General features: G+C 53.7%; 1 protein-coding gene and 1 long non-coding RNA gene across 3 annotated transcripts in view; one reads left to right on the top strand and one right to left on the bottom strand.

Annotated features, from left to right (window-relative positions):
• Window positions 1-22,181, bottom strand: part of MVB12B (multivesicular body subunit 12B) — a 193,332-nt gene that overhangs the window by 4,619 nt on the left and 166,532 nt on the right. Inside the window, exons 8-9 of the mRNA XM_030293047.1 lie at window positions 20,057-20,112; window positions 17,427-17,486 (exon numbers count right to left, since the gene is read on the bottom strand). Coding sequence (XP_030148907.1) covers window positions 17,427-17,486; window positions 20,057-20,112 — 116 coding nt within the window. The remainder of the gene's footprint in view (window positions 1-17,426; window positions 17,487-20,056; window positions 20,113-22,181) is intronic.
• On the top strand, window positions 14,557-19,555 carry LOC115499265. Of its 2 annotated transcripts, none has more exons than XR_003964091.1 (3): window positions 14,557-14,994; window positions 15,145-15,395; window positions 16,635-19,555. It is a non-coding gene; the product is annotated as an uncharacterized LOC115499265 (long non-coding RNA). The 2 variants fall into 2 exon arrangements; XR_003964090.1 differs by having other exon boundaries at window positions 15,145-16,168.

Below are 22,181 nucleotides of genomic sequence, written 5' to 3'. Positions count from 1 at the left end.
CCAGAGAGAGAGACAGGGAGACAGAGGATCTGAAGCAGGTTCCATGCTGACAGCAGAGAGCCCTATGCGGGGTTCGAACTCAAAAACTGTGAGCTTGTGACCTGAGCTGAGGTTGGGGCTTAACTGAGCCACCCAGGCACCCCTGTTAAACATTTTAAATAACATCTAAACACTTCTGAACAGAATTGCCCTAAAAAAGGGCTCGTCTGTGTAAAACAGAGCAAAGTGGAGTGGTCCTGGCTGAACTTGGCCACCAGCTGAGGCTATTTCCTCGGGGACACTGGGGAGGCTGACAGGAAGCCTGGCCTGGCCCCCTGCCCCCAAGTGACTGCCCACCGCACAGAGAACAGCTAAGTGCTGACGGCTTTAGGGGTCAGTCCTGAATGAGGGGGAGCAGACCTCTGAGGCTTTTTCCCTCAAGTAGAAACGGTGGGTAGGCAGTCCAGCAGGCCACCCCTGCCGAAGGGCCCCAAAGGCTGACCCAGGACAGACGGACACAGATCTGCACTGGCCCCATCCTATCCCTGTGTTGAATAGCTCGAGTGGCTCCTGAGCCCGGAGCCACAGGGCCTACGCCGCAGCTGTGACTGTGGTCCCTACAAAGGTCTGTTGCCAGAAGGGGCGAGAGGGAAGGGCTTTGGAGGGTGACCTCAGGCAGGTCTCTGCCCCTCTCTGAACCTTAGTGAAGCTATCTCTAAAGTGGGGTCACGTTAAGAAATAAGTGCTGGGGTGCTTGGGTGGCTCGGTCGGTTGAGGCTCCTCTGACTCTTGATTTCGGCTCAGATCGTATCTCACGGTTTGCCGGTTCGAGCCCCGCGTCGGGCTCTGTGTGGATGGCGCGGGGCCTGCTTGGGATTCTCTCTCTCCCGTTGTCCCCAAAATAAATATTAAAAAGAAAGTGCTGGCGAGGCTGTGGAGAAAAGGGAACCCTTGTGCCCTGCTGGGAACACAAACTGGTGCCGCCACCTGGAGGACCCCGAGAACCCTGAACCTAGGACTCCCCTAGGACTCGGTGATTCCACTTCACTCTAACTCAGCGAGATACCTGCAGCACCACGTCCACGGCAGCACCATCTAGAGCAGCCACGCCAGAGACCGCCTCCGTGGCCGCTGACAGATGAAGGGATACGGATGTGGCATATATGTGCCACGGGATATGATTCAGCCATAAAAAAAAAAAAAACCGAAATCTTGCCGTTTGCAACAGCAGGGCTGGACCCTGGGGCATCGTGTGAAGTGAAATAAGTCAGAGAAAGATACCATGTGACCTCACTGATCTGTGCAATCTAGAAAACAAAACGAAACAAAAACACAACACCCCATACTTAACAGGTACAGAGAACGGACCGGTACTCGCCAGGGGAGGGCGTGTGGATGGGCGAAGGGGTCAAAAGGTACAAATTCCAGTTGTAAGATAAGTCAAGGAGATGTGACACACAGCATGGCGACTATGGTTGATCCTGTGTTGCTTATTTGGAAGTTGCTAAGAATAAATCTTAAAGGGTCTCATCACAAAAATTTGTCACCATGGTGACAGATGTTGACTCATTGTGATTATTTTGCCGTCTATATAAATATGGGTTCGTTATGTTGGACACCTGAAGCTCGTGGTATATGTCAGTTAAACCTCACAAAAGTCAGTGGGGTCACAATCTACTCCCAGGGCCAACTGGGAAGACGGCGTGAGCTACAGCAGGTTAAGGGCCTGTACGGCCCTGGCGCCAAGCAGGCACTCACTGCACATCTGTTGGCTACTTCGAAAAAGCTATTAAAGCAGCTCCCAACCCGCTCGCGTTTGGGCTCCCTGATGACCAGGGCACAGGCCGAGGATGGACTCCTGCCCCAGGAGGCTGGCCCAGCAGAGCAGCCCCGGACAAGGCCGCCTTTGGGCGAAGCCTGGGACAATACCGCCACCTGGTGGCTGCTCGCGTGCATCACAACAGGGAAGGTTCCCTCCTCGACTCCACCAGCACCCACCACCTCCGCCCGGTGCTGGGCACGGGGCCAGAGCATGTGCGTGCCAGCGCCATTAACCAAAGGGGGCAACACAGGAGGAGAGGCAGGTTGTGGGAGGGCAGGAGTGCATTTCGGCCAGTGGCCGAGGGCGGTCCCCAGCAGCACCGAAGGGAAGGAGCCCGGCTGGGAGACGTGGAACCAGGGATAAAAGGTCGGGGATTAGAAGCACTCGGGGGGAAGGGCAGCTGGAGTGACAGATGTGGAGATGCTTCAAGAGAAGCACACAGGGTCAGAAGATGAGGACGGGCCCTGCACGTGGGGGTGGGGGACCCGGAGGTGTGGGTCCGCGAGGGGAGCAGAGGGCAGGCATGAGCGCCAGAGCGGCACGGGCCGGGGCTGGGGTGGTTGAAAACACCTAGTGGCCTCCGTAGGAGCAGTTCTGGGTGGGCCAAGGTGCCAGTGTGGACTGGCCGGCGTGGCTACCCCTCAGGGGCGGGGAGAGAGGGCACCCAGAGCAAGAGACTAGCAGGCTGATGAACCCTGAACACATGTAGATCCCCTGGAGGTCCTGGTAGAACGCATGTCCTGACTCTGAAGGTCTGGGGTGGAGCCCAGGATCCTTCATTGTCACCCAACTGCCAGGTGGCCTGCTGCTGTTCTGGGGACTAGTTCAGGCAATTCTGTGACCCAAAAGCGGGACGTGGGGATGGGTGCGGGTAGGCAGAGGGCCGAGATGGCAAGGCTCAGGAGAGGCCTCACTCTGGCTGCTCTAGGGCCACGCCTGGGAGGTGTCCGCCTGGGGCAGCGGACGGAAGGCACCTCGCGAACGAAGAAGTCGTCCCGGGTGCACACACTGCCTTTTCCTGATTCACAGCCCGCGCGCGCCCCTCCCCCCACCAGCGGGCCAGGGCTCCTGGCGCAGCGCACAGATTGCTGTCCCCGCACCCCCCCCCCCCCCCCCCCCCCCCCCCCCGCCAATCCTACCCTTGGGAGCTTTCCCTTTTTAGGTTATCTTGGCTGGAGAAAAGCATTACTCCCCCCACCTCTTGTTTTCTCTAACTCCCCAAATGAAATTTCAACATATGTCCCCAGACATAATCCCCCTTAGGCTGCGGATAACCCTTCCCACAGACACTGTCTTCTGCCGGGGATTGCTGGCCCCAAAGTGTTTGCCCAAGAGACTAGGGCCGCTTCTGGAAGGTCTTTCACTCCCTTGGGCAAACAGCGAGTACCTTTGAAGGTGGATTTGGGCCCGGATCTGTTTACTCAAGACATTAGTCTCCTGCATAAGGAAAACCTGCACTCGCGTACAAACAGCAAATCCTTTTTGAATTAAAAAAATTTTCAATTAAAAAGCATTTGGGTTCGCAAAGCCGAGAGCCCAGCTGAGCAGCGCCAGGTCATGGCGCCCTCTGGTGGACACAGGCCATCACAGCACCCGGGCCTGTCGGTCTCTCCAGGAAAAGAGACGTCACTGTCAGGGGCTCTCTTTGGGGCTTTCCGGGGGCCCAGGCACCGTGTGCCTCTGTCTGGGAGACCTTGCAGCTGAGGCATCGGGCCTCTCTAGCTACAGTGCGTGCGCCCCAGCTTCCAAAAGCCTTTTGCCATAGCAAGGGCATCATCCTGGGAAATGGGACATGCCGACCTTGGCTTCTAGCTGCACCGTGGAGGCTAAGTCGCTTAGCTGCAGCCTCCCTGGCAGAAAGGAGGTGATCAAACCCTCACCTGGTCACAGAGATGTGAGAAGCACCAGGGACAATTCGTGTGAAAGCACCCTGAGAATGAAGAAACCAGTCCTCCTGATGCATCAGAATCAAGGTTTTTAACCAAAGCCACCGATCCCCGGGCCCTGCCCCCGGTGGGATGGTTCTGGTTCAACTGGCCTGGCCTGACAGCATCAGCATTTTCCAGAAGCACCAGGAGATCTTACTGGTTAGGCAGGTGGAGAATCACTGCCTGAAAACTTTTACCGAATATAATACAGTCCCCGCTTTACGATGTCGACGTTTCGACCTGGATGTTTTTGACATTAAGAAGGTGCAAAAGCCAGTGATGTGCTGAACGAAACTCCTCCCAACCTCGTCCTGGCGTCTGATGTTTGGCAGCTAGAGCTCCCCGGCAGCCCCTCAGCCACGGGTCTCAGCAACCGATACGCTGACGGCCATGCTGTCCCCATACAACCATCTTGCGTGTCACTTTCAGTACAGTATCCAACAAATTGCAGGAGATCGTCAACAGCTTATTACAACACAGGCTTTGTGTTAGATGCTTCTGCCCAACTGTGGGCTACTGTATGTGTCCTGGGAGTTTAAGGTAGGCCAGGCTAAGCTAGGCTGTTCGGTAAGTGAAGCGTATTAAGTGCGTTTTCCACGCACGGTGTTTTCAGCTTACAATGGATTTACTGGGAGGAAAGCCCCATTGTAAGTTGAGGAAGATCTGCGGAGGGAAAAAAGGGCAAGTATATACCCTTCCTCCCTGAATCCAGTAATGATCAAATCAGAGGCTCCAGAGGAGAAAAGATAGTAAGGGATTATTTCTAGTGCCTGAGTAGTGCAGATATGGAAGCTGAGGCCCAGGGGAGGATCAGACTTCCCAAAGGTCCAGAGAGAGACAGGGCAAAGCTGGACCAGGCCCCCAGTAGCCCCTACGGACAGGGGCAGGGCTGGTGGGGCAACTGGCGTCGGACAAGCGTCTGCACCCTCCTCTCGTGCAGGTGCAGTTCGGAGGTGGGGGCAGACTGGCAAATGTGAACCGATGAGCCAGTGTAAGTTGGCACTGGGGTGGGTCATGGAAGAGCTGGAAGGGTGCACCGAGAACAGGCCCGGAGGGGCCAGGCTGGGCCTCGGAGGCCTGGCCAGGTGAAGGCGGGTGGAGGAGAAGTGAAGGGGCCAGGATTCAGGCCAACAGGAAGTCCGGTTCACTTAAGGCTCGTTCACACGGGCCTGGCGCCGTACAGACAGGAAGGTGGATGAGGTTCTTAGTGGCCCTGCCCTCCCAAGCCTGTCCTGGCACCTGCTCTCGTTCCTCACAGCCCAGGCCTTCACTCTTAGTGCCCACGGTTCAACCCCTCTCAGAATATCAGCGATGGAAGCCTCTACCCCTCACTGAAGGGCTTGAGTCCCCTTCTGTCTCCAGAAGCCTGGCTGCTGGCACCCAGCCCCCCGTGCGAGGTCAAAGCCAGTGCCCCTGTGAGGAGCGGGCACGGAAGGGCCTCACGTCCCCATAGGGCAGCTCGTCTGGGTACTGGGGAGGCCTGTCCAGCTAATCCGAATATGTCCACCCCTTCAAGCTCCTGAAGGGGAGACTGAGAACCAAGCCCAAGGCTTGTGACACTTTGTGGTCTCTTATTTTTCCTCCCATGGGAGTCCTTGTTTTGCACTCAGACTATGGTTCTACAGAGATCTCTGAAAAACTGGCGGAAGGCAGGGGAAGCGCTGGGGTCCCGACAAGCATGTGGAACTGCTTTACCTGGAGGAGGGCTGTCCTCGTGCGGCCTGAGGGCACAGGGGAGGGTGGGGATACCAGGACTTCCCTCCCCATTCTTGAGGTTCTAGAACACCCTAGAGCTGGAGAACAGGCCTGGAGCTCAGGGCTCATGGATTACAACCGTGACCCCTGTGGTCACTAGTAAGGGGATGGGCGCGGCGGGAGCTACCACGTCCCGAGTCAGCGAGCTGGGACCAAATCCTTGTGTCCCAGGAAGCTGGTATTGCTGTCTTTCCACTAAAGGTGAGCAAACCGGGGCTCTGAGAGGCTGAGCAGCCTTTCTGATGCCACCAGGGCTTGGGGGCACTGCAGGGAGGCATTTTTAACCACCACCATGGTCGGGTATAGATGCTCTGGTCCCACATCAACTCCACAGAGGGGTCCGTGCGGCTCCCGCAAGCCCTTGGGGAAGCCACTTCTGTGTCCATTCTGGCTTTTCTGTTGGGTTCCTGGGCTCTGAGAGAGGAGCAACCCCAAGTCGGGGCCCTGAGCCCACCCAGGCCCATTGCTGCGTCTCTCCTAAATGATGGTCTGAAGAAGAACCCCTCCAAGATGCACCTGCTCCAGCAGGAGCCATGTCTGCCTGGGCACTGTACCCGGCACAGTACCAGCCAGAGGGGGGCTCTGAAAGCGGATGCTGAATTCATTAACGTACAACCTTCCACTGATTCAGCCCTTGCATCTTTCCACTCTGGGGCGTCCAGATCCCTTTCATCCTCAGCACCCAGACCTCCCCCCTTTCCCGCTCTAAGCCTGGGACTCCCAGGAGGGGATGGCGGTATCCACTCACTGCCCTAAGCAGCCTGCCTCCCTGGGCTCAGTGCCAGGAGAGCCCCCCACTCCAGAGGCACCCTCAGCTCACAAAGCACCTTCCAGCTGGACGCCGACGGAGGAGGAGGAGCGTCGGAGAGCTCTGAAGAGTGGAACATTAACTCCCATATCCCTGCCCCATCACACAGCCCCAGGATCCCCCCTCTTGCGGAGTGAGGTTTGAATGGTTTCTGCTGAGACCTTTCCCCATGAAAGCTCTTGGACCTCTCCTCCCCCACTGCCCAGCAGCAAGTCCTGAATGGGCCGGGGCCCAGTCATACCTTTGTGCCTTTCTGAACACTGGGACACTGTCTCCCGTGAATAGCTAAACCCTACTGTCCTTAAAGGCCCAGCCAAAGGGGCACTTGTTCTGACACATGTTCCCTTCTCCCCTGGGGAGAATTCATCACACCCCCCGGGCCTCCACAACACTTCCCATATCCCTCGGTGCACGGTCAGGAGGGGCCACAGCCATTTCTGTAGCTCCAGAGCCTGGGGAGGTTGTGGTCCAGGAGAGGTGGGTGGGTGGATGGATGGGTGGCTGGATGAATAATGGATAGATGGGTGGACGGATGGAATAGGATGGGTGAGTAAAGGGACAGAGCAGGTCTCTGGGAACAGCCTAGTGCAAAGGAGAGAAGGTAGGTAGCTTAGGGGCTACATTCTCAGGCAGGTCAGAGGTCATTCTGATTTTCAGTCCTTTGTGGAAGCAGCAGTCAGTCCAGTGTGGGTTTTCTGGATTCCTACAGCCCTCTGAGCAGGATGGTGGGATGCACCCTAGCATGTGGTATTTAACTCATGCGTGTAAAGTCCCGAGCCTGGTGCTTGTCCACACCACCCCTGTGAATGCAAGATTATGAGTCTAAGTGTGATTTGCGTTGGCATCTTTGTGCACACACTGTGTACAAGCTGGTGGTTCACACATTATTGGCTCGTGGGGTGTTTAAAAATGAACACTGAGAAGTTGAGAGAATGCATAAAATGCCAACATTTTCCAGCTTTTATTAGACAAACAGGGGGCTACGGCAAGTCCGGATGTTCGTTTTTGTGACTGCAGGCTGCCGCTTTTCAAGAAGCATGCGTTTTCCGGTTTGCCACACTCCCCACCCCACCCTATAAACTGCCCAGCCGGGCAGTGGCAACTGCTGTGTTATCGCTGTGACTGATTTTGTGAGTGTGTGGGGGTGATGGGGACAAAGGAAGCAAGAAAGTGAAATAATTCTTGTAGCCATGACTATTACAAGTATGAAAATGAAAGACTGAGAAGGCCATGCAATTTTTAGGACAATGGGGGAAGAGCACATTTTGTGGTGGAACCGAGGGTTGCTGTGTGATTAACAAGGACACAGAAGGCGTCTTACGTCCCTGCCCCTCCCCCGCCTCACCGCAGGGCTGGTGGCCTGGTGGGCGCCTGTGTGACCAGCCTGTCGCTCTGCCGTGGAAGGACGGCGCCTTTGCTGCTGAAAATGACATTTCTGTGTCTGCGGGCAGCCGTGGGGACGTCCCCCTCACTGGGCCAGCATTTCAGTGCTCACCCGAATCTTACCTAAAAAAAGCAGCTATTTGCGTTTTCCCTCCCCAGGCTTTCCCCCCTCCTAAGCGACTTGTAGGAAGTGTTTAAAACAATACCGCTTTCTAGCACTGGAAAACGAGAGGCTGTGTGGTCGCTCTGGGAAAGTGCTCCCCCTGATCTTTCTGTCTTCATGCTTTTTACCTACATGACGGGCAACCTTGTAAGAGTTCGGTTTGGGGGGAGGGGGAGATGACTTTAAAACGTGGGGGATGGGGCGCCTGGGTGGCGCAGTCGGTTAAGCGTCCGACTTCAGCCAGGTCACGATCTCGCGGTCCGTGAGTTCGAGCCCCGCGTCGGGCTCTGGGCTGATGGCTCAGAGCCTGGAGCCTGCTTCCGATTCTGTGTCTCCCTCTCTCTCTGCCCCTCCCCCGTTCATGCTCTGTCTCTCTCTGTCCCAAAAATAAATAAACGTTGAAAAAAAAAAAAAAATTTAAAACGTGGGGGATGAGAGTTCTCAAACCATGGAGAGGAAAATCCTTTGGTGAAGGACTTGGCAGGAGACCACGTATTCACCTTGACCTCAGTTTGAACAAGCATACGCCCCACGGGGGCAACCGGGACAGGTGATTCTGTCCGCTGAACGCTCTCTCCGCGTCAGCTTCATTTCCACGGGCTCAGCCTGCTTCTCTTACTTCTGCGATGAATGCCCCGAGCCCCTGTGGCAGCAGTCTGGGTCGTGGCTGCTGCTAGGTGGGCTGGGGTGGGGGTGGGGGAAATGCTATGGGAGAGGACGCTGCCGTGGGGGGCGGGGCGGGGGGGACAACGCTGCCTGCGGAGCCGAAGGGGCGGTGGCGGCTGGGGGCGCGGAGCCTCTCAGAATTAGGAACTCTATGAACATAACCCAGCATATTAATATGCTGTAGAGAAAATATATGATCATCTCAATAGATGATTAAAAGACATTTATCAAAAGCCACCATCCATTCCTGGTAAAAAACATTGAGAAAAGCAGAACTAGACGGCTAATTCTTTAACAAGATTAAAAAAAAAAAAAAAAAAAGACGTCTATACGAGCAAACCACAGCAAGCAGCATTACGGGTTGTTGAAATTAGAAACTTCTGTTAACCCACAGGTAAGACAAGGAGGCCCGGTGGCCGAGGTCCCTGGCAGAGGCCTGCAGGAGAAGGGACAGACCCAGGGAAGGAGGCCACATGGGTATTCGCAGGTGACAACTGCCTGCCAGGGACAGGGACACCAGAGGAAAGGAGCTGGAAAACCAGCAGAGACAACAGAAGAAGTCGGTGAGAAGCCAGCAGCTTGATACACAAATGTCGGGGAAATAAAATGTAAGGAAAGAGCCATTCACAAGAGCCACAGAAACATAAAACACCTGGAATGACCTAGAAAGAAGCGTGCAGGATCCCTACAAAGAACAACTATTCTACTCTGCTCTCTGGATGGAGCCTCTTCATCTAAAACGCCAATCACTCCTCCGTTCATCTATGTAGTGAATTCAGTTACAGTAAACACTAGAACAGAGTTTTTGGAATCTTCCCCGCCCCCCAAAGATTCTAAAGTTGGAAGAATAAGCATGTGAATGTAATTAGGACCATTTGGGGGTCATAAAGGGAAAACTCTATCATATATTAAAGCTTATTATGGGGGCGCCTGGGTGGCGCAGTCGGTTAAGCGTCCGACTTCAGCCAGGTCACGATCTCGCGGTCCGTGAGTTTGAGCCCCGCGTCAGGCTCTGGGCTGATGGCTCAGAGCCTGGAGCCTGTTTCCGATTCTGTGTCTCCCTCTCTCTCTGACTCTCCCCCGTTCATGCTCTGTCTCTCTCTGTCCCAAAAATAAATAAACGTTGAAAAAAAAATTTTAAAGCTTATTATGAAGTTATAAGATTCAGAACAGGGTGGCAATAATATAAAAAGAACAGAGTCAAAAGAAAGGTCCACTGATCCACTTACATAACGAAACGATAGGAGGAAGCCAGGATTTAAAATTCACTAGAGTGGGGGGGGACGCCTGGGTCGCTCAGTTGGTTAAGCATCTGACTCTTGATTTTAGCTCAGGTCAGGATCTCACGGTTGTGAGATCGAGCCCTGTGTCCGGCTCTGCCAGCACAGAGCCTGCTTAAGATTCTTGAGATTCTCTCTCTTCCTCTCCCTCTGTCCCTCTCCCCTGCTTGCATTCTCTTTTGCTCGCTCGCTCTCTCTCTAAAAAAAAAAAAAAAAAAAAAATTCACCGAAGAAAGCAATCAGTATTCAGAAAATTGGCTAATGCTATAGGAGAAAATAAAGCTGGTCCTTATTCTTATCTTCTAATAAGTTTCAGATGGATTAAGTTGTTGAAAAGAATTTAGTATTTTAATATATTAAAATACGAGAGTGGAAGAAAATAGGACTGATTATTTTTATAATCTATGACACAAAACCCAAAATAAATAAAACATTAAAACAAAGACAAAAGTGCCCATGAAAAATGAAAACTATTATGTGGCAGAACACATCATTAACAAGAAGAAAAACCACCAGTTAAAGTGTGTGTTTGACATATGACAGAAAGTGGTTATAAAGAACACGAAGAATTCCTTATTTTTTAATTTTATTTGAGAGAGAGGGAGAGGGAGAGACTCCCACGCAGGCTCCGTGCGGAGCCTGAGGTGGGGCTCAATCCCACAACCCTGGGATCAGGACCTGAGCTGAAATCAAGAGTCGGACACTCAACTGACTGAGCCACCCAGGTGTCCCAAGGGCATAAAGAATTCTTAAAAACAAACGAAAAAAAAAATTAAGCCAACAAAAAAATTGGGCAAGGGCACAAACAGAAGAGATTCACAAAATAACTACAAATAGGCAATAACCATATGAAAGAATGTTCCCCTTTCAATCCTGGTGCTGCTCAGCTATAGTTAGAGAATGTGGGGGGGCAGGTACCCCCTCATACACTACGGGGTGGGGTGGGGAGGTTTCAATGCGCACACCCTTTTTGGAAGACAAACTGGTAATATATATTCTTCTAAAGAAAGACCCAGGGGAGAAAAGACACACGTACAAAGAAATATACTGCAGCAGCGTAAGAGTGAATAATTGGAAACAACTCAAAAGTCAATCAATAGTGGATTGCTTAAATAAATTACGGCATAATCATAAAAGGGAACCACATGTAGTCATTAAAAAGAATGAGGTAGGTCTGTGCAGAATGATGTGGAAGGTTGTGCCAAGTACAAAGCTAGGTACCGAGGATCACGCACGGTGTGAGCCTACCTCACGCGTGTGCATCCACCTTTTACTTTACGTGTTTCTGTGATGTTTGCAGTTTTATAAACATGTACGACCTACCTCTGAACTCAAGGGGAACGCCCTAAATATTAAAAAACGGATTCTGACTGGCAGGGTAGCTGCTTAAGATGATCAACTGTCCAAGACATCTGCTACAATTAATGGGGGAGGGAACTAATCTCGTCTGTGGCCTCAAACTGGTTCTTAAGCTTTGTGGTCAGACTCCCGGAGAGTCTATGAAGTGGCGGTCCCCAAGCTACGCCCCATATTTCAGAAGAAGCCTAACACTTCTCGTGAGCCTTCAGAAAGGCCAACCATTAAACTAATTTATTAGGTTTCTTTGTTTGGGGCTGGAATTATCTCAACTCAGTAAGAATGTGGGTGGCAGCTCTGTGCAATAATGAAAAAGGGAGGAAGAACAGGCTAACTTCTGTTTATTTAACTAAATTTTATTTAATAAGTAAATCAGGAAAATTTCTTTCCCAAAACGTATCTGCTTCCTCACTGAGAAATAAAAAGATTCTGGGGGGTGAAAACCTTCCATCTAGACAGAAGGCAGCTTATTTCCTGTTGCAGTTCCAGACCTGACCACTAGATGGTGCCAAGGGACCACACCACAGAGTTTGCAACCTCTCCCTCCACGAAATCCTTTACCGTTAATAAGCCCAATGAAAGCTTTCCAAAAGTAGAAAGAATGAACAATTGTGCTGGGACATGAACATTTTGCTTTTATAAAATTGGGACTCTGCCATTTCATTATTGACACAAAAATCTTCCGCCTCGCTTTCTTCCCACGTGTGCAGGTCCCAAATCCACTCTCATCTACTTGAAGGGGCCTGTAGAAGCCCGTGCAAAGTGGATGCCCAAAAGTTGAATTCGAAAATTCTTTTTACCTTGCGCTGCCACACGTGTTTCCATTAATTTCACCTCAATGTCGTGACGTAAATGCTAGTGGAATCGGCCCCAAGCTAAATAAGCAATGAGCCCCATTTTTCAACACACAAACACATAAAGATGTCAGCTCAAACTGTTTACTAATTAACACTTAAAAAGACACAAATTAGATATGCGTGGCTAAGAGCAATTATAATCAAGACGAATTTCTCTAGTCATTTGGGAACTGAGAAAAATGCCTAATTGCTGGAACCAATGTTTTAAAAACTGAAATGACGCCAGTTAGCAAATATGTTCATTTAAAGAACATTCCACGTGACTACACTCTTGAGGGTTGACTACAAACATGAGAACAAGGAAAATATTTAGGTATAAAATTAAAATTTTAAGCTCCCTTAGATTTATAACTTCTTCATTAAATACGTCTGCAGACAGCAGCCCATAAAAACCTGTAGCAATTAAGTGGTTAAATGAACTGCCTCCCTTGTCAATTTTAAGGGAGTGATTAATATTAGATCGTCCCTTTACTAATTAGACTCTCCCGTGTCTTTCAGCTTTAAAGTCGGGTGAAAATGGAGGCTGTGCGCCCTACAAGGAAGCACGGTGGGCTGATAAAGCTTCCCTTGTCGTGCTCAGTTTTCAGTGTGGCGCCCACTGAAGGGAGGGTGAGCATCGTGCTTTCCTGCGGGAGGTCGGCAGCAGGTGGGGAAATGGCTTTGCACTGAGCTGGAAGGCAGGACGGGTGCTGGATGCCACTTCATCATAGGAATTGCTGGCTCCTAGTTGTCAAAGGCTTGCAGGTTGTTATGCATGCAGCGTGAAATCTACAATCAAGGCCGCTGTCTCTTGGCCGTTATTCCTTGAGACGAGGGCTGGAGGGTCTGCTGGAGGGGCGAGACTGGGGATGGCCAGGGCCACGGGGCAGGTGGGGCAGTGGGTGGGGAGGAAGGATGCAGAGTAATGGTAAGGGGAACAGAGACACCGGGATCATTTTAGGGGCTGCTGCCTGGACTGTGGAGCTGGGACGCGTCTGCCTGGCTGTGACGGGGAATCCATCAGATGGGGAAGTGGGTCAACTGCTTACAAGGGACATAAAGAGCAGCAGAGACGGAGAATATTTATACGTCCATCTTCTCCGAGAGAAGATGCTTCATCACAGGGATTGGCTGCAAAATTACACTTTTCCTGACTCCTAAACAGAGACAACCTTTTGTCCGGGCAGCGGGAAGGACAGTAAGGCTTTCACTGGGACACGGTCCCCCAGGGCCACCACCACTCTCCTGCTGCTCAGCCCCATGGGGGAGGGGCCTGGGCCAGAAAACCTCCCCATCACTGCCACCGATCACCTCCTGTGGCTGAGGGGAGAGGAGCAACAACTCACTTTCTCATGCTTTGGACTAATTTACACGGCAGAGGCCCTGCTCCCGGCCGGGGACGGACGTGGACGGCAGGGAATATGGCTGCTGGACAACAGGCTGGGCAGGAAGGAGGCTGGTGTCACCACTGAGCACCAGGAGAGTGATGGCACTCAAGTGAGAATTTCTTTAGTAAGCACCGCTTCGTCCACTGTCAACACCCACAGCTGAGAGTAGTTCTGAGTCGTGCAGGTTTCCTGTTTGTGAAGAATTCCGCCCCCTCCCCCCCCATTTCTGCTCGATGGCATCTACACAGGTTTTAGCCGCGACCTTAAACATGACCATTCTTGGGGGTCTTTCAAGAAACTTAACCAAGTGCTGCATACGCCATAATCATCACGGATGCGGGACCAGCGCTCGGGCTGGGGTGGGGGAAGCCAGGGGACCTGCCCCAGGGTCACGTTGATGCAAAGATTTGGCATGCTACCCCAGGTATCCAAGCTCGCAAACTGTGCCCTCTCCACCCAACCACGTTGCCTCCACCGTGTACACGGTCCACATACGTCCCTGCAAACACCCGGTATCTGCCCACCAACGTGGCGGGTGGCTCTAGTCCACGCTGTTAGCCACACTGTCGGGGGGGGCCTCATGCGTCTTGCTGCTGGCCTGGCCAGGGCCCAGCGTCACACTTTCCCTGAAGCTCGCCTGCTTCTGGGGGGAGGGGGGGCTGGAGGTGCACTGCCCACTCACAACTGGGGTGACACCTGGTCTCTCTCCATCTCTTACTGGGGTGCTTCTCGGGTGTGGCAGGCTGGGGTGCACTGCGGGTCCCTGCTTGCGCTGGCTGCTGGGGTATTCCCTTTGGTCCCTAACCACCCAGCTCAAAGCTGACAGGTTGAGGGGGGTCCTTCATGGAGTGAACAATCCCTGCGGCCAAACGATGGCGATAGGGCACAGGCTTAAATTCAGAAACACCCCCAGGCAGAGCAGGGTACGTAAAGTTAAGGTCAGCAGGAAAGCAGACCCACCCCGGTTCTGGACAGACAGAACGATGTGTTGCCATCAGGGACTGCACTTGAACTTCCTTTACGGCTGGGACCACCGAGCCCAGGTTTCAGCTCTGCACGGGGGCAACAGCACCTGTCTGCACAGGGTGTGGAGAGTGAAGGAGGACAGCACATGGCGGCCTCCATGGATGCCGGCCTCTCCCTGCTGCCTAGGAGCCCAAGAGATCGGGGAGGTATTCAGGATGGGCAGAGAGGCGGCTCGGGTCACGTGTCGGCCCCGAACCCAAAGGGTGTCTCCTGCCTTTTTGTGGGCAAGGGGTTTGGCTTACCAGTGTAAAGTATGACACAATGAGCAAAGCCAAGTCCTCTGCCAGGCAGCACCCACCCTGCAGCCCCCAGTGGCAGCCAGATTTGCCAGGAATGGGAAGTTGCAAAATCATCCTGACCAATGGGACACCCAGCGACGCAGGCCCCACCCTCGGAGCCGAGAGCCGGGGCCAGGGGGCTGTGGGCCCAGCTTCTCTCCTCGGCCTCCGACTCCGTGAGCTATGCTTAGTTCAGGGGCGAAAAGGAGCAAGTTCATGATTGTTTATGGAGAAAATTCTCTGCCATTGTTGCCGAAGCAGCAGCCCGTTCACCAGAGTGTGATATCAACATACTAATCACCATGAAATGCACGCGGATGGCCTGGGTAAGTAACTTCTAAATCCTCAGATTAAACGAAAAAACCACAGCGTTCTTGACTGTGGTGGTGTTTGCGACGGTTTTATATCCTATTTAACGTTTCCAACCTCCCCCACCTCCCCTCATTTTAACTCCACTTTAATTTCCTTCAACGCAGAACACAGACGAGTATTTTTAACCCATCACGTAAACAAGAAATCAAGCTTGGCGTGGTCACGCGGGACGTCACTGCTTAGCCTCCAGCGGCAGAGCGGCGTGCCGTGCCGACACGGGATGGATTTACGCTGCTCGCCCCCCCTTCCTGTGGACGGTAAGAGGGAAGAGTCACAACCAGCGTGACTGAGACCACGGCAGCCGCACGCTGGGCGTCGTCCTAAGCCCCGTACGCGACTATCTCGGTCAAACCCCGTAAGTGCTGGCAGTGAGGATTTTTTATTACTCTCCCAGTTTACAGGGGGGAAGACGGAGGTTTAGAACAGCTAAGTGGCGCTGCTCAGATCTAAGCCCGGGGCGGCCGAGTCCAGAACTCTTTCTTCCCCGGCCAGCCTCTGCTCAGAGCACCGGACATCAAGACAACGCCTTCTAACAAGACACATGTTTGGGTCAGATTTTCGTCCTCAGCATGAGAATTCAGGTTTCTGGTGGTTTCTGCCACCCGCACCGAGCCTCACACAGGCTCCGCCTACTTTACCCCTTCCCGGTGACTCACGGGCCCAGCCAGGGTCAGGTCGACCGGCCTCCCTTGCACCGTTGTCCCCATCAGCCCCTTCAAGGGATGTGAAACCACAGACTTCAAGTCATAAGGGGCAGGGTTTGGAGTGTAACTGCTGGGTCTCAATCTTGGGCAAGACGCTTCACCTCCAGAGTCTCAATTTCTGGGGGTGGGAACCAGTGGGAATGAAGGTACAGCCCCGAGCTGAAGGTGAGCACAGAGCAGGTGCTGAAATAAAGGGGGCTATGGCTGTGGCACAGGAGGCCCGAGGCAGGAGAAAACACGGCATTCAGACGCTGCCTCCTTGGTCCAGCACACAACACCTCCGCACCCTCAGCCCCGTGGTGCCAGGCGCTGGCGTTCGCATATATTCGTGAAGTGTTCCTGAAAACCCCATGACGTGCCTTCTACTGTTATCCCAGCTTCAAACAGAGAGGGGACCGCTTGCCCCCGGTCAGCGTGGAGCCGGGTGAGACGTCTGTGTGACCTTGTCCGTCCTAAAGGGGTCACAGGCCGTGCCCCTGATTTACCCCTGCAGCCAGAGTGAGCCACCTTGAAAGCCACCTTGAAAGAGTGAGCCACCTTCTGCACACGCTCACCCGTGCCACCCTGCGCAGGGCCCCAGGCGAAGGCGGTTTGCGAACAGGCGGCGGGCAGAACCGTCTGGGGGCTGCTTGCTTTTGAGAAGGGGGTGCACGGGGCCCCACGTATATACACGGAGCCTATGTATCTCCAATGTGGTGGCCAGCCATTCTTTTCCCCAAGTTCACTGCCCAGCTCCCGCCCCCTCCCCCCAAATCTATAGATGACAATCAGGTTGGTTTTTATGATTTAGTGAGAATCAAAGACAAAGGGGGACTTTTTTTGTCTTGTTTTTGCTATGACAGCTTTAGAAATTTGTTGTACTACATTGATTCAATTTTCCTTGATTTCAGCCATCTTTCAATAATGCAACCTGCTTCTGCTAGCTGGGTATACAGGAGAAAACCCAAAGGAACTGAGAATATTGAAATGGTTCTACCATTTCCATCTTGGAGACAAATGTGCCTCTCAGAGGAGAGCCGGATGCAAGCATGTGACTCTGCCTAACGACCGTCTACACATAAGAGACGACACACACACTCCAGTGATGTCTTACGCAAACAGGGAAAACACTGACCGGCGGGTCTGACCCCAGGCTCCTTCCCTCCTCTCGGCTCTCGTTCCTCAGAGTTGTCACGTGGGCTGGAGTCTTGGATTTCTTTCTTTTTTATTAGGAAAACATCCAAACCATGTGGAACCAGGCGGCCGAATGGGGCCTCGCTCATCAGGCACAACGGAATGTATCCTGATCCTTGCTCTAAACCTGGAAGAGGCTCCTTGGACGTTTCCCCAAACCCCTCCTCATGACAAATAAGCAGGAGGAGGAGAGGGAAAGGAGACTCCGGGCCTATCCCCTAACCTCCACCTTTTAAAAACGGAAGCATTTTAAAACATTGAGGCCCGAATTGTTTCATCCGTCACTTAAAACCTTCCGGCTTAGAGAACACAAGGAGGTGTTGGTCATATGTGATTTGAAGCAAAAAACACGTTAAAAGTGAGTTTCTTTTTCTAAGGAATAAATCTGAGCGACACGGAAGTGTTTTCCTTGGAGGCCCCCCCACACCTAGGTACCCCCCCTGTCCCCGCCAGATCCTGGGACCGTAGACCCGGGCCCCACCTGCCCCCAACTCTGCCAGCTTGCTTACCTCTTTTTCAATTTCTGCCAGAGATTTGATGGTGATTCCCAAGAGATCAAAGGGCTGCATCTGTAAACACAGATCAAGGCATCCTTTTAAACGGCTGGAAAATGCTGTTTCACATTCGCTTTTATGCATGACGACGGTGACATCTCAAACCACCCTATGTGATCTAGCGTTTTCTCTATTCTCTTTCAGTGGAAACCCACCGGGACTCTAGTGATCACTGAGGGTACAGGGGTGAGCGACGGGAGCACATATTGCAGAAAACCTGGCCCACAACAGGGCTGGCCCCTGCTGGCAGGGACCCTGCCTGGTCATCTGTCGACAGCACCCAGCAAGGTCACAGCCCTCCTAAAAGACAGTGACTGTCACTGATCACTTCCGCCTCTTCCCCATGCCCGTGTCAAAAGCCGGTTTGCTCCTTTCACAGCTGGGGGGCCGGAGGGGCACAGGGCTTCACCACATGCCACCCTGACTGCTCCAACTACGTGGTGGGATGGGTCTAAGCAGTTCCAGGAGGCAGGATGGTCAGTCTCTTGTCTGGGACTCCTTGACATCCAGGGAAGGAGCCGGAGGGAGTTCTAGGCCTCTGGAAATGCAAGGGGAATGAAGGACGTGCCCATCAATTATCATTTGAGAAATGAGAAATGATCAGTCGTGGTGAAAACTGGTAACACTGCACTTTAATGGGCGTTTCTAGAAGTTCATGAAGATGGGAACTTTTTCTGAGGACGCTGGCTTTTCACCAGACGACATGAAAAATCAAATGCACATGGCAACAAGGGTCAGCTGGAAGCCCGGAGAAGCCTGGGCTGAACGCATGGTGAGAGGGGACCTGGTCCCTGGGGCCCCTGCTCTGAGCCCTCTCTGGGCACATCGGGCATTTCATATTCCCGAGGGGGGGGGGGCAAAACAGGCAGCCGGGACGAACAGGTGAAACCGGAGTCTCAGACAAAAGCCCAGGCCTTCGTGGTTCCCAGCCACAGCCCAGAGGTGGGGCTTCCTCTCCTGTTCGGAGCAGGGTGGCGGGGCGTCCTGGCTGGGCTGGCGGGGGAGGTTAAAGGACAGAGCACAGGGGGTGTGCGGCACGGGGCTTGGCCCAAGCCACCGGGCCTCGGGCACGTGCTGAGTCGGCAGCGCGGGCAGCAGCGAGCTGGCGAGGGCGATCTTGGGGCAGGGCCACCGAAGTCGGCACTCCGCTCCCGGGGCTGCGCTGCCAGTAGCCACAAAACAGCCTGGCTCTCTCCCGCTGCCAGCCCGAGTGGCAAGAACGGGGCTGCTTGCCCGCCATCCAGCAGAGGTCCAGCTGTTGCATCATTAGGCTCTAACTGCCCCACTAAACTTTCCCGATTGGAGCCGGTGCGCAGGACAGAACAGCCTCTCCGAGGGAGCGGGGCGGGAGAGGCGCCAGCGTTGCCATGGCAACGCGGCCAAGTGGCGTCGGCTGAAGTTACTCATGCTCCGCATGTCACGTCACGAGCATTTTTCAAGATTAAGCTGCTTACCAGAAGGGTTCAGAGGAGGCCTATTATATTTCATGAAAATGGAAACTACAGAGCAGGTCAAATCGCAAGCCGGGTGGTTTTAAGCTGGATCCAAGAAATACACTGAGGGATTCTTTAGCTGGTGCCCAAACTGGGGCCCTCACGGTTATTAGCTACTCGAAGCAAAGTTCTGCAAAAAGGATTTTAAAAGCCCTGAAACAAGTCTATCGAGCCTGCACGGGCCAGGCCTGAAACAGTTGAGGGCGGGGGCTCTGCACCCAAGGTGGGGGGCACCATCTGATAGGGTCCCAGGAGTGCCAGGTGGGGTGGGCTCCCCCCACAGTCTGGGATCGGGCCTTCAGGCCCCCAGCCAGCCCCCTCAGGCCCCCTGTCATCAGAGATAGCTCAGGGGCCCCGGCTGGCCGGTGCATAGCATGGGGTTCCTGGGGGCCCACAGTGAGCGGGAGAGCACAGCCACAGGCACACACACTAGCCGGCCGGCCCTGCCATTCCGAGGCCTCCCTCCAATCCAGAGCAGAGAGTGTGGTTATCGCAGCATCCGGCAATGACCATGAAAAAACCAGGCAGCCTTCTTTCTGTAAAATGTTGTCACGGTTAAATAAAAAAAACAAAAATGAAGTCGAACCTGGGGGCGCCTGGGTGGCTCAGTCGGTTAAGCATCCGACTTCAGCTCAGGTCGTGATCTCCTAGTTTCCGAGTTTGAGCCCCACATCGGGCTCTGCGCTGTCCTGACCTTCGGACCCTCTCTGTCCCTCCCTCTCTCAAAAATGAATAAACGTTTTAAAAAAAATTTAAGAAGTTGAGCTTGGAAACCAAGAACATTCACAATGAGCCCAATTTATGGTCACATTTGGGGAGAAAAAAAAAAAAAAAAAGGCTTGGCCATGGCCGAATCTGAGTTTTTCCGCTTGTCTGCCTCACTCCTTCCCCGCCCCTCGTGCCTGCTTTTCCCTAACTCTCCGAGCACCTGCTACGTGCAGCCGTAGCTGAAGGGGCCCAGAGAGGGAGTTGGGACAACACGAGGGAGGACCGGGGTGTGAGGGCTGCCGGGGGGGCCCTGTGTGATGAGCAGAGGGAACGCAGGCGGGCTGGGGGTGACAGGACAGAAGGGAGATCATGCAGAACACTTACACTTTCTGGAACACAAGAAAACTTCTCTGAGATCATAAAAGGCACACCATCCATTGCTGCAAAAGAAGAGAGGAAACGGCATTGCAGACACCGGTGACGTTCAGGGACTTGAGATGCTGACGAAGTACAAGCTGACACGGGCACAGGTACCACCCCTGCACCTAGGACACTCACCCGGTGCAGAAGGCCAACACCTCACACGCCCCCGGAGCACCACACAGAGGCACAGACCAGAGCCGTGGGGGCAGAGAAGGACCTAGAGGCCACCTAGGAGTCAGGCCTCTGATCCGTAAGCAGCGGGGGCCACCAAGGGGCTGGCGGCAGGAACAGAGGCTCAGGCAGGCGGGGAGGGGACACAGCTGTGCTCTGCGAGATGGGCAGCGGACGTTCTCTCAGCTGAGAGCGACACAACCCTCCAGGCTGCCGGGCCCACGGGAAAGGTCCAGCTTGGAGGAAAGAGTGACTTGGGCGTCAGAAGGACTAGGTTTGAATCCTGCCTGTGGGTTTCAGGGAGCTTAAGTTACATTTTAAAAGGAGGATGGCAGGGCCTGTGAGGAAGGGTGCGTGTGCACTGGAGGCATGTGTGGCGCCCGGCACGGAGCAGGGTGGGGGCAGCGTGGCCACCGTGGTTCAGCCTCCGTCCCCTGGGCCTGGGCTTTTTTATTTTTTTATTTTTATTTTTTTTAAACTTTTTTTTTTTTTTAACGTTTATTTATTTTTGAGACAGAGAGAGACAGAGCATGAACGGGGGAGGGTCAGAGAGAGGGAGACAGAATCTGAAACAGGCTCCAGGCTCTGAGCTGTCAGCACAGAGCCTGACGCGGGGCTCGAACTCACGGACCGCGAGATCATGACCTGAGCCGAAGTCGGCCCCTTAACCGACTGAGCCACCCAGGCACCCCGGGCCTGGGCTTTTTTAGATGGACTGCTGTCTTCAGGGGACAGCAGAATGGGAATGGGTCCCAAGCAAACAGAAACACCAGGGTCTGTGGTGCGGTTCCCTCCCCCTGGCCCTGCCGGCAATGGTCCTGAGGCACACTGTGGCCAAGGAGGACGTGGAGAAGACGTGGTGAGTGGGCTCCCTGGGAAGCGGCTTCCCCCAGCATCCAAATGGGGCTTCCCTGGCATACAGGTGGCAATTTCTTTCAGTCCTAAGGAGGAAGAGTCGCGGGAGCGGAAAGAAGAAAAGCAGGAGAAAAAGAGAGAAGTCTGGGACAGAGTCAGAGAGGTCTGATCGCCAAGAGGATCATTTTACTCTATGTTCGTAATTTATTTTGGAGAGGAAAAGAATGAAGCCTTCTCTGGGAAGTCTGAAGAAAAGGAAATAGCACAGCTGGCCCCAGCTGCCGCACCGCCGGAAGCTTCCTTTCTTTCTAAGGTTGCTGTCCAAGGCCTGTCCCCCTGCCCCCTGGCTCAGATAGAGACTTCCATGGTCGGTGGGGGGGGGGGGGGGCTTCTGCCATTGTGGGGTCCCCGCAAGCCGCTGGGGCTGCCTGGAGGAGCTCCAGCTAAGGGCCAGGAACAGTGTGACACTTCCCCCAGAAAGGTGTGATGGGAAGAAGCCCACAGTCATCTTCCGCAGTACGTCACACATTCGGACGTGACAGGTGACATCGGCGCACATATGCGTGCATGCTGGTGTATAGCCGCGAAAACCCATCAGTGAACAGATGACCCCTGAAAGGCCACGTGCTGTCTAGAGGACAGGACGGGGTCCCACCCAAAATCCAAGAAGAGGCCACGATCCCTACCCAGCAACTGCCACCATCTTCCCAACTCCGGCTGTGAGCCAAGGTTCACCCCCGATGGCTCTCCGACCCCTGACCCCCTGCCCCCTTCTCAGTGCCACAGAGGCGGGTGGGCACGTAGCACTTAGCACTTGCCATCATGTCACAGAATGGGTCCTGCTGAGGGCACACAGGTAGCAAGCAGTGACTCAAATCCTCTGACCCTTCCCTTAGGTTTAAATGGAATTTCTGAGAACACATCTGCCTCTTCCAGACCAGGGCCTCTTCAAGGTTTTGACGACCATTATCATGCTCTCCCTAAGTCTCCAGGTGGCCCTTCTACGAGCTCCTCCTGATCGACCCAGGCCAGGAAGTGGGTGTGTGCGAGAATAGTTCAG

Source organism: Lynx canadensis, chromosome D4 (genome assembly GCF_007474595.2).
Source record: "Lynx canadensis isolate LIC74 chromosome D4, mLynCan4.pri.v2, whole genome shotgun sequence".
NCBI lineage: Eukaryota > Metazoa > Chordata > Mammalia > Carnivora > Felidae > Lynx > Lynx canadensis.
The sequence above is the reverse complement of the archived record's forward strand: the minus strand, read 5'-3'. Positions and strand labels throughout refer to the sequence as shown.